The following is a 15,819-nucleotide window of genomic DNA, read 5'->3' as shown; positions in this document are numbered from 1 at the left end:
ACGTTCATCTAATAACAAATCATTCTTCCTTATTTAGAAGCAGAAATTGTGGGTGGGGGATAGAAATATAATCAACATTTAAACGTTGTGTTTGTTCATTAAAAACATAAAATCATTAAAATCATAAAATCAAAGGAATTCGTGTGAATTCTTATCTAAACCCAGTAAACAGTGCAAGGACAATGACTAATTATTTAGCCTATTCATTTATTTATTTATTTATTTAAATTAAATTACTCTATTAAAAATAACTTTTGGTCAATTGTCATTTGGTCATTCCGGGAGACCAACATTTTTTTTTTTTTTTTTGCTAAAATTTGTAATGCAGTGATGGCCATCTAAAACATTTAATATAGCACAAAGAGAAAAAAAATCCAGGATCTAAACAAGTTCTTTGATCAAGCCTAAATCGATTTAACTGTTAAATTTCGGATCCATTCAAAACTGCGCAAACCTGGACAGTTCCATCGACAGACAGCAGTTTAAAGGACCTAAAATCTGTCCTTTGTGTGCATGCGTCAAACAAACCCGCTGAAAACGTTACAGTTAAATTCACGTTTTAATTGTCTGAAAAGGTATAGTCTCATCTTAACTGTCACCACCAGAGGAACATGACAGAATGGGACAGTCCGCCGGGTATATAATCACAAGCACACCCATTTTAGACTCCTTTAGTTGTGACGAAGATGAGCTACGGATCAGACAACTACATGTCCTCATCCTATAGAAAGATATTCGGGAAACCCCTCGTTTCACCGGCTCCACCTCTAGGACGAGCAATGTCTCCTCGAGGAGCTCCATGTCTTCCAGCGGCTTCAGGTCCCACTCTCTCCGCAGCAGCGCCTCCGGCGGGCTACTACAAGAGATCGGGCCGGTCATCGTCCTTCTCGCCGGTGCATTTCGACAGCGTGGATTTCTCCCAAACGGCCGTGTTGAACAACGAGTTTAAAATCGTGCGCACCAACGAAAAGGAGCAACTGCAGGGTCTCAACGACCGTTTCGCGATGTTTATCGAGAAGGTGCGCAATCTGGAGCAGCACAATAAAGTGCTGGAGACTGAACTGGTGAGTCTGCGCCAGAGGCAGAACGAGCCGTCCAGGCTGGCTGACCTCTACCAGCAGGAGATCCGGGACCTGCGAGCCCAGGTGGACGAGCTGAACAATGAAAAATCACACATTCTCATCGAGCGAGACAATATCGAGGAGGACTTGCAGAAACTTCGGGGCAAGTTTGAGGATGAGATCCGAGTGCGCGAGGAGGCAGAGCAGACGCTCAGGTCCTACAAGAAAGACGTGGACGATGCCACCATGGTGCGCGTGGACCTGGAGAGAAAGGTCGAGTCCCTCTTAGACGAGATCAACTTTCTGAGGAAAGTGCATGACGAGGAGGTGGCGGAGTTGACCGGCATGATCCAGGCGGCGCAGATATCCGTGGAAGTGGAGTTGTCCAAACCGGATCTGACCTCGGCCCTCAAAGAGATCCGTGGGCAGTACGAAACCCTCGCGTCCAAGAACCTGCAGTCGGCCGAGGAATGGTACAAATCAAAGTTCGCCAGCCTCAACGAGCAGGCCACCAGGACCAACGAGGCCATGAGAGCCACAAGAGAGGAGATCAGCGACTACAGGAGACAACTGCAGTCCAAGACTATTGAGATCGAGACCTTGCGAGGCACAAACGAGTCACTCGAGCGACAGATCCGCGAGATGGAAGATACACACAATGCCGAGGTCGCAGGTTATCAGGTAGACACATCTCTATCTATCTATCTATCTATCTATCTATCTATCTATCTATCTATCTGCCTTATTATCCAATCATGTATTGCTCTTAAGGAATTCCCTCTCAAGTCTTTAGTACTTTTAAAAATAGTTTTGTATTGTATTAATACGTAAAGGAAAGCATGTGCTGTGGCCGGTCTTCGCCAATTTTAATAAACGTGCGCCTTCACGATACAGTCCCGCAGCACGGCACATAAATGTTTAAAAATATAAACATTTCATGTGATCAGACAACTCCTATTAGGAGCTCACGAAAAATATAAATGTGATCATTATAAGAACTCTGAATTACACCAGAGGACTGAGACGGTTTGAAAAGGCATGTGAAGTAAAGCGGAGTGCTCTGTCCATGGTGCTGAACTAATCGCACACGAGAGGTGGCCGAGGTTAATTCCGCTAAGAAGAGTCTCTTGATAAAGAGGATTTCGCAAGGGAGGTTTCTGCAAGGTCATGTTCACTTGGTGAAAGGAATCCAAATGATAACTTCCGTTTATGTTTATAGGGATGTGTTACAACTTCTTGATGAGTTGCAAATGTGAGCATTAAGCATGCTGCCATATTAAATATCTAAATCATTTTAGTTTGCGGTTCTTCGGAGACATAGTCTATGACCTTTCATCTTCTCAAAGAGAAACAAGTGGCAGTGTAAATCAGATTAGCTGCTTTGAACTCTGTGCCAAGAGATAAAGGTTCACTTCAGCTTTTATAAGAAAGATCTAATTTTGGTGCTGAGCTAAATTAATTAATGGTCATGAGTATGAGAAAGGTGCAAGCTGGTTTCAACGCATTGCATTTATTTATGAGAATAATGGCAGGAATTACTGAATTTTTTTGTGCTCGGGACAATATTGATTTATATTTTTAATAATCCCATTGACCAGGAAACAATCGGGCAGCTGGACATTGATCTAAGAAATACCAAGAGTGAAATGGCCCGTCACCTCCGGGAGTATCAGGATCTTCTGAACGTCAAGATGGCATTAGACATTGAAATTGCAGCATACAGGTAAAGCACCAACAACTCCACATTAATTGTACTTTATAAATAACTAATGAATTGAATGAGAACTGACAAGTCGTCGTTGACGTCCTCATAGAAAGCTACTAGAAGGCGAAGAAACCCACTTCAGTTCTGGGGTGACATTCTCCAGTGCCCCCAGCATCACTTACGGGTATCAGAGCCGCTCCGCTTTCACCTCAACCCGCAATCCCAAAAAAAAAAAGAGAAAGAAGAAGAGGGACACGGCAAATCCAAGGCAGGAGACAAGCGGGAGGAAAACACGGCAGAAACCGCTGTGATTAAGAAAGCAGAGAAGAGCGATAATGTTGATGTTAACTCAAATTAGAAAGTTACGGTTATTAAACCAACGCTTCTCTAGATAAGCGGTCTTTGGGGCGTTTGACAGTAATCACTATTAGATCAAATCTGCCAGTTGTTGTTTATAGTCATCGGTGACGTGTTTAAGATATTGTAATTGTGATATCTTGTTTCAAATACTATAGCTGCAATATGCTGGCTTAATATTTCAGAACTTAGGCCTCAAATATTTCCTGTGTTTCTAAATTGTATTTCAGTCCTGTTCATGGAGTATAAATATGAACTTATTATATTAGCCAGCATTAGCACTGATTCAGTGATTATGGATATATTCATATTTAGGAAAGGAAAGAACTCTGGCATATTACGAATAAGGGACCAAACTGCTGAATTAACTGTAACACATGTATGCCTTAACTATAATAAAGTCAATAACTGAAGTGTTAGTTGTTTTTATTCATAAATCACTGTTGTTAATGTTATTACACTTCTCTTAATTACTATTTTTTAAACTCAAGCTTTAGCACATTAATGTGTTTTTTTTTTTTTTTTTACATGCAACTCATTTATTTAAACCATAAAGGATTTGTTTATTTTTTATGGTTTAAGCCTTTAAACAGTGTTTTGTTACATGTTACACTCCAATGTTTTAGGGTTGGTAAGATATGACGTGGTGCTAATTTTTGTGGAATCTGTACATACAAACATTTTACATTTTATCATACAAATACATTTTTCCAGGTTTCTTTTAAAGAATAAAATAAAAGAACAGTATTTATTTAAAATGTAAATATTTTGTAACATTATAAATGCCTTCAATGTCACTGAATCATTCAATGGATCTATACTGACCCTAAAAATTTGTTTATTTAATCATGTGAATTGCATAACTAACCCATTCAATGGTAGAAAGATTACTTCCTTTTTAAAGGCTAATGAATCCATCCACAAAAAAGGAGAAGATATTACTGATTATATCTTCTCCTCCGCTCAGCCACATTCCTTCTGCTTTGTGTTATTCTGAAAGACTGTCAATCACTGAAAAACACGGCAGCAGATGCCCTTTCAAGAGTGACTGTCTTGTTAGAAAAAGGTCAGCAAACTCCTTTTATAATCACCAAGACAGTATTGAACCTAAAAAATTCACGAGTAGGTCAAAAGAGCCATAGAGATACACTAATTAGACACACGTCAGTGGTTAATATTATATTCCCACTTGAACAATCTTAAAAAGCAACATCAAATAAATAAACGAGCTAGACTTAGACAGCACGCAGACAGTGTGTGAGGCAGTCCCTACGGGTTAGTGAGAAGCGCCTGTCTGTCCCTCCCCTCTCTGTTACACCGAGCCTCAGACTCTCCAGAGATGTTTGTGATATCGGCTTTGACCATACAGCGGACTAAACGGCATCTGAGGTGAGAAGACAACCCCTGACTGTCACTTTGAAATCAGCAGCACACAAACAAAATCAGAGTGACTCAAAACTCAAAAGATGAAAATTAAATGAAAAAGGGACACATAATATTTGCATAGTTTTATATATGCGCGCCGCTTCTGGCCGAGCCCAGTTTAACATTTAGTTGTAAAATAAAGACCACTTAAACTACAATATTGCAACAGGTGAAAAATCATGAAATATCTTTTCCCCAAAGGTCTTGTAGTAACACAATATGGCTCATCAAATACAAAAAGATTTCAATCTAATACATACAGTGACAAACAGAACCACTTAAAAACCCTGAAAGAGTTGAGGAGACTGTAAACCAAATGAACTTCGTCATTTCTGTGCAGGATTAAACGTTTACAAAGTAGGCACTGTCCAGTTACATAAATGAATTATTTCTTTCAAAGTACTGATTTACTTTTTGTCAGCTAAGCCAGAGGCAGAACAAACCAAGAAACAAAATTCATGTCAAAACTATGTATTCTAAGAAACAAAGAGCAATTACTTAATCTCTGTTTATCTTAGTTTACAAATGTATAAAAGAGAATTTACAGAATCTTTACAGTTACTCAATCAATCAATCAAAGAAACAATGAATTCAAACAAACAATAAAATCAAACCCACCAACAAACAAACAAACAAACAACATCTGAAAATATCTAATCAGCTCTAATGTTTCTTAATGCATTTGCTCAAAGAATGCTGACATGCGTTTAATCACATTGAGCAGAAGACAACCAGGAAGACAAAGAATCACTGCATAGAACTATTATGGTAAAATTCAGTAGAGCTCTTAAAATAAAATCCCTATATAAGGTAGTTTCATTCTGTCTTTACTGAGCAGGTAGAACGAGTCCGAAATGCAGAACCAGCATGCCATCCTAAGAAAGGAAAATAAGAAATTAGGTTTCAAGGAATGCAGCATTTACACTACAGTTTAAATATTCTGGGTCAGCTATTTTTTTTAAATAAATTAATACTATAGTATAGTATTCAGTAAGAACACAAATTAATGAACAGTAAAATAAGACATTTTTAAATCAGAAATGTATTAGTTTTCACAAAAACATTAAGCAGCAAATCAGCATATTAAACAATTTCTCAAGGATCATCCGAGTAGCGATGGCTACTGAAAATAACAAAAATTACATTTTGATGTATTTATGATTAACCACAATGGATTATCACAAGACAAAAAAACAAAAAAAGACTGCCAAAGATTGTCAATTTTCTGTCTTTTTTTTTTTTTAAACAGTAAAATGCTATTTCGAGAGACCGCAGCATTTGAAGCTGCAGGTAAGGCTCTAATGTAATGCTGCGTGAAGGGCGAGACAGGAGCTGTGTAAGACGCCTGCTTTCACACTTATTAACAGCTTACATAAAGCTCATTCTCTTTTAAAAAAAAAAAAAAAAACCCAAAACATCTCAATGATACTGCTATTCACTGAACAACCCTTAATGGGATGGTTCCCCTTAAAAAACATTTACTCACTCTGTTATTTTAAACAGCTGCTGGTTGACATTTAATGCAAGGTAAAATTGTATGGAAGTCAATAAGAAACAGAAAAAAAACTATTCTTTTGTGTTCAACAGAAGAAATAAACTTACACAGGCTTGGAAATATGTGAAAATGAGTAAAAGGCAGTACTATCCTTTTAAGAAATTCTTTGTGCCTCCAGCGTTTTTATTTGCAAAATATTTAAAAATAAAATATGAAAGGTAAATAATATCAGACATCCACCTGCAGTGCATTTTCCCCCATGGTGTCACAAACTTCTCTCAAAGACTGGCATTGTTCAAGAAGATGCTCTCCACACACAACATCAACCTGCCAAATAAAGCAGAATGTAAATGTTCAGGCAAGTGATGCAAGTCACGTCTTTCTGTCTGTCGTATCATCTATGCCAGTGCTTTTAGTCACTTAAAAAAAGGTAATAGCACACCTGCCCTCAAAACACTGCATGGTTTCAAGTATCATTCCTGACCACAGTGCAATGCCAAAAAACTGACAAATATATAACAAGTAATATTGTCAACAGAAATACGGATTCTTGCCTTAGCAAACATTAATAAAGTTAGAAGTTGGATTTCAGTAGTAGAATAGTGCTTTTTCACAGTGACCTTAAAATGCCAGATGGAAATGCATTTCAAGTCTCCATATGAATATACAATACAGCCTCAGTGTATTCCCAAAATGATCAGACAATTTTTAGTCTCGAGTCTAGTATGTGGAGCAGGGCACAGCGGGCTGTCCTGGAGCGAGGCACACAAACCCTGGTGTCTCCTCTTTCACCTCTATCCCAGTAGATGTCCCTGGCACTATGAGGTGTTCCTCACCAGGCCAAGTCAGTCTTAGCTAATCACCACTGAGAGACTGGACGCCAGGAAAAAGTCCTAAGCCAGTAATCCAGATACAACTTTGCAAGCAGCCCTACAACCTGCAAGTAGCCTTTACTAACAACTGCTGCAAAAAGCCAAAATTAGAAGTTTTGTAGTATATTTGATTTTAGTATATTAATTCTGAATTAACCTTTGAGCCGTCATTGGAAACAAAATTGTCAAATAGGTATTTTTAGCCTCACAGTAATCAAATAAGGAGGAACAAATGCAAATGTGGAAAACAACATTATGCATAACCTGAACCAAACCCACACCGCATGTATACATACTATGAACAATAAACTATTAAAATAACGTAAATACATTAGTATGTTTCTTTCAAGCTGTTGTATGTGGCTTGAAGTTTAATGTTACACTTCATTTTAAGGTCTTCTTGTTACAATGTAATAATACAGCTAACTACCATATACTTAATATAGAGTTAGAATAAGTGTTAGATACATGTAATTATGCATAACGTAACGTACAGTATGTAACAAGGACACTAAATTAAAGAATAAAGTGTTACAGTTGAAAATATTTTACATGTCTGTGTCAGTCCACAGAAAAGACAGCAGAACACACACACACACACTAGATTTTCTTTTTTTAAACATAATCACATTTATTCACAACCACAGACGGTCATTTCTATGCTCGACTGAGCTGTGGTTCTTTTCAAGGACTCAAATCCTTATCCAGAATTGGGATTAGAGGGAAACTAATTAAAGCGGCAACGTGGCAGGACTGTGAAGTGTGACAGAGTCACTGAAGTGTTGAGAGGAAAGGAACATCCTAATAACATCATTTCTTTAATCACACGTTTACATGATGACCTCATTGTGGAAACCCTCAAATCTGAATTTAGTCTGCTAAGGGTGAAAAAAAAAAGAACAATTTAGCATCAAATGACTCAGCATATCTTTGCTCTGGGTCAAGGGTGGTGTCTGATTCATTCTGCCCATCCTGTCAGCATGAATTATTGAGCGACTGACACAGCTGGGGGGTGCTCACCCCACATATCTTTCAAACCTCTGACATTGCTGACCCTCTGAAGCAGGATTTATGCATCTGGTTTAATGAAAACAAGCCATTTAAGACCAAGCGCTTAACCTTACACATAACGTGGTTTATGAATCACAACACACACAAAAAAACTGTGGGTGACAAAGATAAAGGGGAGAGATTTCACCTTGCAGTTTTGATTCAGTTCCATCTTCCTCCTGATAAAAAGCTCCACGTGACGGACAGTGGCTTCCCCTGACACACGCACATACTTCCTCTCAAGGGGCTTGAGGGTGAAAATATCATCAGGACATTAAAAATGAAAAACAATGCGCTGATCGACACATTTAAATGATTTTTGTTTTTTTAAATAAAACATAATATCATAATATTTGAAGTAATAATTCGATCGTATCTATATAATCCAGTGTGCTCGATAGCTAGGTGTTGAGGAAATAACATGCAAACAAAAAACAGTTTTCTCCAAACAAGAAAAAGACGTGTGAATTGTATGACTTTCTTTAAGCTTACAGTTTATTAAGTTTGCAAATAAAGCATATTTAACGTTGATATGTATGCCCATGACATGCGTGGACGACTTATGGTTTATCTTTTTTAAAATAATGGCCCATAATTATCTAAAGATAACGAAATAAAATGCATGGAGCTCAGCTAATGTTTGTATAGTACTTGAGTGCATACTATTTATGATGTGACAAAGCGAATCAGAAAATAAAACTTTAAAATGAAATATTTTTGAGTATTGTGAGGGTTAAAGGCACTCTATGATGATACTGACGCAGAAAATATTGAAATGCGTTTCCTAAACATAAAGTGCACTGTTTTGTGTGAACAAAATATTAATACAAATATTAATAGTCAAATAATGACAAATAAACATTACCTTATAGTTCTCAATACCCTTTTCAGCTCTGTGAATCATAGAAATGTAAAAGTAAAGATTATATGAAATGGTTCTTCAGGGGGGTACTTCAAGACACAAACAAAATATTACTAAAAAACTATTGCTTTTGCTGAAGATCACACAGAATATTATGAAAGCAAAAAAAACACGAATCACTGCATGTTAATGCAATACACTGATTAAAAAAAAGAAAACAAAAGAATTCCAGCAGAAATATCAGGTATAATATCTCAGCAAATAAATAGGGGCTTTGAATATTGCATTGGGCAATGGGAGGCATTTAAGTCAAAAAGGCTGAAAATCATGGCTTTAAAGAGTCTTTTGATTTTTGACTGTGTAGCTCCATCTAGTGATGATACACAACACCTAGCATTTAGAAAGACTGAACCAAACCAAAATTGACCCTAATTACTTCTTAATGCCCAGTCCAGGCCAAGTGATTCAGTGGTGTGTGTTATTGCAAAAATTAAACATATATGTTTTTTTTTTTTTTTTTAAATAAAAATTTTAATTACGTTCCCATAAAGTCAACTGAAAGCTCTAGAAACCGAATGACATCTCTGATATAAATGTAATCAGAAATCAACAATACTGACCCCACAAACTCCAACATCAGAGACACATCTAACTCTGAGGGAATAGTAAAAACAGACCGAGGCAGCATGTCTTTCTTCAGTCTCTGGGAAGCTTCACTGGGTATGAAGCTGGAGATGCCACTGGGGAAAAAAAAAGAGAGAAGTGATTGCATCATAAGTACATTAGAATAATATTACTAAGCATCACCTATGCACTTTTAATCGAGGAATAACCTTCAGGAGAGTGACTGCATGAACAAACCTGGTCTAGGAATGTCAAGCCCTCTCTGTTTATAAAATGCATGTATTCGTGACCTTTCATCTGAAGAAGAAGGAAAAAAAAATCTGTGAAACGCTTTTCAAATATATTTACATAATTAGAATAGGACAACAAAAGCGCAACTAGAAGGAGTTCAACATAAACTCCTCTAACCTTCTTCCAAATATGGAACCATCTTGAAAACAATGTCTTGTAATTGCCTGTCGGGTCTAAAAGAGAAAAAGGGATGAATGATTTGACTTTCATGCTAAAACATGACCAGTAATTAAACACTTTAAGAACCCCGAAAGACCCTGGGAAGTATGTGAGGCTGTTATTGCTAGGCAGCAGTAATTAGACACAAGAGATGGCGTCGCACATAACAGCTAGACTAAATCTCTAGTGACAGACCAAAACTGGTAAACAACACTTTGCCCTATACATGACGGTTTGCTTAAGCTGAAATCGACAAGTACGTCATTAACCAAAAATAATAATAAAACTAAAGTTACCTGATACTGTACAGTGGCTGTGTCTGGTGCACAACAATGGAGCAGTTAGGACACCTGTTGCTGTAGAAAAAGTGCTTGACAATGCAGCTCTTGCAAACTGTGAAGGTGGAAATAAACAGGTGTGACGCCACACAAATCACAGATTGCGTGGAAATATGAAAAAAACAATCAATCAATTTATATTTGGTCGGAAATGTGCACGTACAAGTGTGAAGACACTCTGTGATGGTGGTGGCATCAATGAAAAATCCATTGCAGAGGGCACAGCGAATATAGGGATAAAATTCCCTAAGAGGCAAGGTGCGCTTTAAACAAAGCAAACATTAAATAAAATTAAATTAAATATAACCCTTTGACACTTATACTATACTATATACTATATATATATATATATATATATATATATATATATATATATATATATATATATATATATATACACACACACATATATACACACACACACACACACGCTCACTAGTGAAGTGGATCAAAACCTTTCAGTAAAGTCTTCCTAAAACTAAAAGCGTTCTTGTCTTAGGACAACTTTTTCCGCTTATGTGTACACAATACTCTCATATATATTCGTATAATTATTCATATTACCTCATCTAAAATCTCATATATAACTTTCAAACAAGTAAGTTAAAGTATAGAAGTATGAGTAGTATTTCAGTGGATTAATTCTTTATATGCGATGTAACAACTTACACAAGTTCAAGTATTTGGAAATAAAAAGAGGACTACTTTTTTTTGTAGATTTAGTGTTTTACCTCGTCGTCGGGATGCGTTTCGTGAGGTCTCGGGTGGTGGCCGGTGTCACGGCGCTCATCCTCTCCGCTGAGGGAAGCGTCTGCCCGAGAGGACCCACGCGTGGATCCCTCCTCCACAAGTCTGCGCGCAGTTCCGTCCATAGCGCAGCCAAAGAGCGAAGCCCTCAAAACTACTGCAGAACTACCACGGATGCCTGTCTGCCGTCTGTGGAGCGAGTGGAAGGCTTCATTCGAGGTCAGTCGCGGACGGTAAATTTCAGGCACAAGTTTAAAAACACTTCGGTCTACTTGTGCACCTTCACGGTGAGCGCGCGAGACTCTAGTGACGCGGTTTAATGAGGCTAGAATAAAAGTCCCCAAAGACAATAACGTAAAAATGTATAAATAAAGATGCAAATGATTACTGTAAAAACAGAGTATTACGAAATATATTAAGATGGGGGTTTTTTGTTGCATAAAAACATAACTTATATCTGTTTTTTTAAATGTTTTTAGAATAAAAAAAAAAATCATGATTTTATTAGGTTATCATGTTTTTATAGTTAGTTGGCTGTTTGTTTTTTTACCTAGTCAAAATAACCCAATGGCAGTTTTATTAAAGATTAAAGAATGCACAATCAAAAGCAGTCAGCTAATTAAACCTTATGTATATTAGTAGTTCGCTAATCTACTTGACTCATCCAGACCACAGAATTAGACCTAATACTACTAGGCCACTTTATGAAATGGACTATTAAATACTACTACTACTACTACTACTACTACTACTACTACTACTACTACTACTACTACTAATAATAATAATAATAATTTGACACGTTTTAACTGAACATACCATTTGTTTTCTTGAACTGCATTAACGCAGAATATTTTGAGAAATTAAAAAAAATTATATATTTTCCTCGAAGTTCAAACAGAACATGTTGGAAAAAAACAAAAACATTGTTTTAATGACTCTGGTGAGAATACACACCACAATGTCTATACCTTATGTTAACAGTTTTTGAACGGCTTAAAGTACGACAAAGCAAAGCCTTCACTGAAACTTATATTATACAGCTGACCTTTTTTTGTAATCAATGTTAATGTTGTTTGTCTTTCTTATATTTAGTATGTGTATTCATAAAGCATTGATCTGTAGACATTAATGTTCGACTGGAGTTGTTGAATGGGAGTCTTCTGACCTCTACCGGTGCAAGAGAGTTATGATAACAAAGATGGCGGCGCCTATGAGCAACGTGGATGAAATTCGTGATAGAGTAATATTGGGTGAATTTGGCGTAAAAAATGTAAGTTATGAATTGTGTGGGATATTTATATAGTGTTAAATGTATGTGGGTGTTTATGTGTTTACAGACCGTTTCATTGTTAGCTATTTAATAATATAACATTGCACATGTCATGCAGGTTTCCTCGTACACAAACCGAAGTGATTGTTGTTTATTAGTTTGATATTATAACATTATCAGCGTTTATTAAAATATATTGCCTTTAGCTACACGTGTAAGTATTATGTACTATATTTACAGGTCCATACTACAGATTATCCAGGAAATTATCCCGGGTACGATGACACATGGGATTTGGAAAAGTTCAAAAAGGTGTGTGAAATATACAGGCTGTCTTTTATTAACACGATTATAGTCACTGTTACGTTTTTTTACGTGACTGCCAAAATAAATGTGAAAATTGAATCTCGTAGAATTTCCGGATCGATGTAAATCATTCGGATGAGAACATGTTGGAGTTTGATATGGTCGGAATAGACGCTGCCATCGCCAATGCTTTTCGCCGCATATTACTGGCCGAGGTATGTGTTTGATAATGTTTTGTCCGTGTTGTCTGCTTGTATACATGTTATATTGCCATCATCGTGAGCTGCTTGGGAAGCGGCGCCTGGTAGTCATTTGATGTTTTTCGTCTTTCTCCCATTTGAAAATGAAGGTCCCGACAATGGCCATCGAAAAAGTCTTCATTTACAATAACACATCAATCATTCAGGATGAGATTCTAGCTCATAGACTTGGTCTTGTGCCCATTAAAGCAGATCCTCGTCTTTTTTGAGTACAGGAATCCGGGTAAGGACAATCTGGACTCACAAAATGCTTGTTTGAATTTAAAATGACGGACAAATGTATTTGTCTTGAGGAAGTAGTCTATTAATGGTCCCACAAATGCCAGCACTGGCTGAAGCTGTTAAAGGCTGTTTATCATTCTTTGTTTTTTTACATACTAATGTAAATGATCATGTTTGTTGTTTGTCAGAGGATCAGGAAGGCACCGAAATTGACACAATTCAACTTCAGCTGAAAGTAAAATGCACCAGGAATCCCAGAGCCCCTAAAGACTCTTCAGATCCCAAGGAGTTATATCTCAATCACATGGGTGAGTAAAGCCTGAGAAACACTGCACGATTTTAGCAATCCTATAAGATCAATGCTGATCACATTGTGTGGCATGATCTAATAATTGTGGATATGGCGTGCATGTAGACTGTATGATGATGACACTTTTTGACTACAATGTACATTACCTTAGAAGAATAAAACCTTATAAGCATGCGCTAGTAGTAAACAAAAAGAGCATGATATATCATGCTAGAAGCAGTTCCTATGTGTGCAGAGAAACATAGAAAGCAGAAAGCACTTGAGTAAGTGTGGGTCTGTGCAGTGATCATATTGGATTTCAGACACTATGAAAATTATCGTAGGCTATGTTTGGTCTCAAACCCGTGTCAATGGCCGTCTTTGAACCTGTCTCACTGAATGAAATAGAACCACTGATTAGAAACCATCACAGAAATTGCCCGAGTGTTTTATGCTAACAATCTTTGTCTGGAACAGCAAAAATCATGCAGTGAACACTTTATAAACTTTTAAATCCAAATCCAATTTAAAAAAAGCTTGTTTGTCTGAAATAATTAAAAAAGAATCATTATGAACCAACAATAAATGCTTTAATAATAATAATAATAATAATTAATAATGCTTACAACAGACTTATAAATAGACGCAAACAACCTGTTTATAACCACTTCTCATAAGTTTGCCATATATTGTGTTCCCAGATGTTATAAGTGATCCAACCTCTGAACTAAAATGCTGGTTCATGAGCTGTTTGCATTTAAATAAACGCATGAGAGCCGCACATCTCTTCGAAACACCTCTTATTAAATCACAGCATTTGAAATTTGGTAATCACAATAAACAATACGACAGCTTAATCCTTTTTGTTTAATTATTTGTGCATCCCCACATGCGATACAAACAATTTAAAGGCAGGTTGACAGTGTGTGTCCACTTTCCTTGTGTGGGAAAAAAAGATGCAATGAAATTAAAAGGTGAGGTGACTTAGCCAGCCTACCGTCTAATTTTGTGTTCCAAGGAAAAAGTACATGTTTGAATCAACATGTTATTTGCTAACCATGACAAAACATTGTGTTTATCGCTGTCATGTTTACAGTATGTAACTGAAGTCTTGTGTATGGTTTCAGTCTACTCAGGTGACATAAAATGGCTCCCAATTGGAAACCAAGCCGATGTGTTTGCAGATGCCAAGATTGGTCCTGTGCATGGGGACATTCTCCTGGCACAACTTCGACCAGGCCAGGAACTTGATATAGTCATGCACTGTATCAAAGGAGTAGGTAAGTAATATAAGAGGCTCCTGGCCAAATAGATCTTTGGTTTCCAGTGAGCCGTATGTATTTTAGTTAGTTATTATATAACTCCAATATTCAGTCCCTGGTTTCTTGTATATTTATAAACCGTATGATTAACTGCAAAGCTTTTTTGCACCTCACAGGCAAGGATCATGCCAAGTTTTCTCCTGTGGCCACTGCAAGCTACAGACTTCTTCCTGAAATCACATTATTACAGCCCATTGAGGGAGAACAGGCAGAGAGGTTAAAGAGCTGCTTCTCACCGGGAGTTATCGAGATACAGAATGTGACCGGTAGGACCGTTTGGCTGGATTCACATGTAGTCTTGATTATTTGGTACTTTTGTTGTTGTATTATAATCTAATAGTGAGGCATTTCAGGAAGGAAGGTGGCTAAAGTTGCCAACAGCCGTTTAGACACATGCAGCAGAGAAGTTCTTCGGCATGATGACTTGAAGAACTTGGTGAAACTGGGCAGAGTGCGGGATCATTTCATATGTACGTTTGCCACTAAAAGCATTGGGTTTGTTGGCTTTACCAAATGCATTGTCACAACTCTGTTCTGTGTTGTCTTTTTAGTCTCAGTCGAGTCCACTGGGATCCTCCCCGCTGATGTCCTGGTTACTGAGGCCATTAATGTCCTCATCTCTAAGTGCCAGAAGTTTCTCACAGAGCTTGAAGCGGCAGAAATGAACTAGATGGAAGAAAATAAGGCCAGTCGCACTAGTCACACAAGTCATGGAATTGGTTTGCTGACACTGTATGTAGCTTTCAGCTTCAGCTAAAAAAAAAAACTCCTTTTACAAGTGTGAATTCATACAAATTCCATTAAGAAACTTAAGGCCGTATAACATTCTGGAGATTTATTTTTTAAGGAAATTTTGTTTAAGATGTCCAGCTGTAACAAAATGTAGTTATGTAAGTCACATATTTGACACAACACATTTTGACATATTTATGTTTTTCCATGTATATTAAACTTTTGCTGTTGACAAAGACCAATTGTCTATGAATTTGTATCTCTGCAGTGAACATCTGAACAAAGCACTATGAGTGTTTATATCATATATCTTACATTATGCTGTAGGTCAATTTGACACAGTTTAATCTTAAGATTTCAGGAAACTGCTTACTTTTAATGTATTTCTTGAAATGATGTGACTTATTTGCATTTAGGGACATGTACATG

At 37.2% G+C, this 15,819-nt stretch overlaps 3 protein-coding genes across 3 annotated transcripts; 2 read left to right on the top strand and 1 right to left on the bottom strand.

Annotated features, from left to right (window-relative positions):
* Positions 1–616: 616 nt before the first annotated feature.
* On the top strand, positions 617–3,536 carry inaa (internexin neuronal intermediate filament protein, alpha a). Its single transcript, XM_043254701.1, is given in 4 exon segments — positions 617–1,742; positions 2,660–2,784; positions 2,876–2,994; positions 2,997–3,536. Coding segments are annotated over 4 exon segments (1,428 nt in total). The 5' UTR covers positions 617–686; the 3' UTR covers positions 3,125–3,536.
* A 1,467-nt stretch (positions 3,537–5,003) lies between these two features.
* LOC122356201 (polycomb group RING finger protein 6-like) lies at positions 5,004–11,293 on the bottom strand. Its single transcript, XM_043254706.1, is given in 11 exon segments — positions 5,004–5,423; positions 6,284–6,370; positions 8,114–8,212; positions 8,831–8,858; positions 9,448–9,532; positions 9,535–9,567; positions 9,689–9,748; positions 9,860–9,915; positions 10,198–10,294; positions 10,403–10,502; positions 10,971–11,293. Coding segments are annotated over 11 exon segments (834 nt in total). The 5' UTR covers positions 11,112–11,293; the 3' UTR covers positions 5,004–5,375.
* An 854-nt stretch (positions 11,294–12,147) lies between these two features.
* Positions 12,148–15,628, top strand: LOC122356174 (DNA-directed RNA polymerases I and III subunit RPAC1-like). The gene is given in 10 exon segments (XM_043254672.1): positions 12,148–12,259; positions 12,500–12,571; positions 12,673–12,780; positions 12,915–13,028; positions 13,030–13,048; positions 13,236–13,355; positions 14,464–14,616; positions 14,775–14,924; positions 15,012–15,128; positions 15,210–15,628. Coding segments are annotated over 10 exon segments (1,056 nt in total). The 5' UTR covers positions 12,148–12,175; the 3' UTR covers positions 15,329–15,628.
* Positions 15,629–15,819: the final 191 nt, after the last annotated feature.

Source organism: Puntigrus tetrazona, chromosome 13 (assembly GCF_018831695.1).
Source record: "Puntigrus tetrazona isolate hp1 chromosome 13, ASM1883169v1, whole genome shotgun sequence".
NCBI lineage: Eukaryota > Metazoa > Chordata > Actinopteri > Cypriniformes > Cyprinidae > Puntigrus > Puntigrus tetrazona.
The sequence above is the reverse complement of the archived record's forward strand: the minus strand, read 5'-3'. Positions and strand labels throughout refer to the sequence as shown.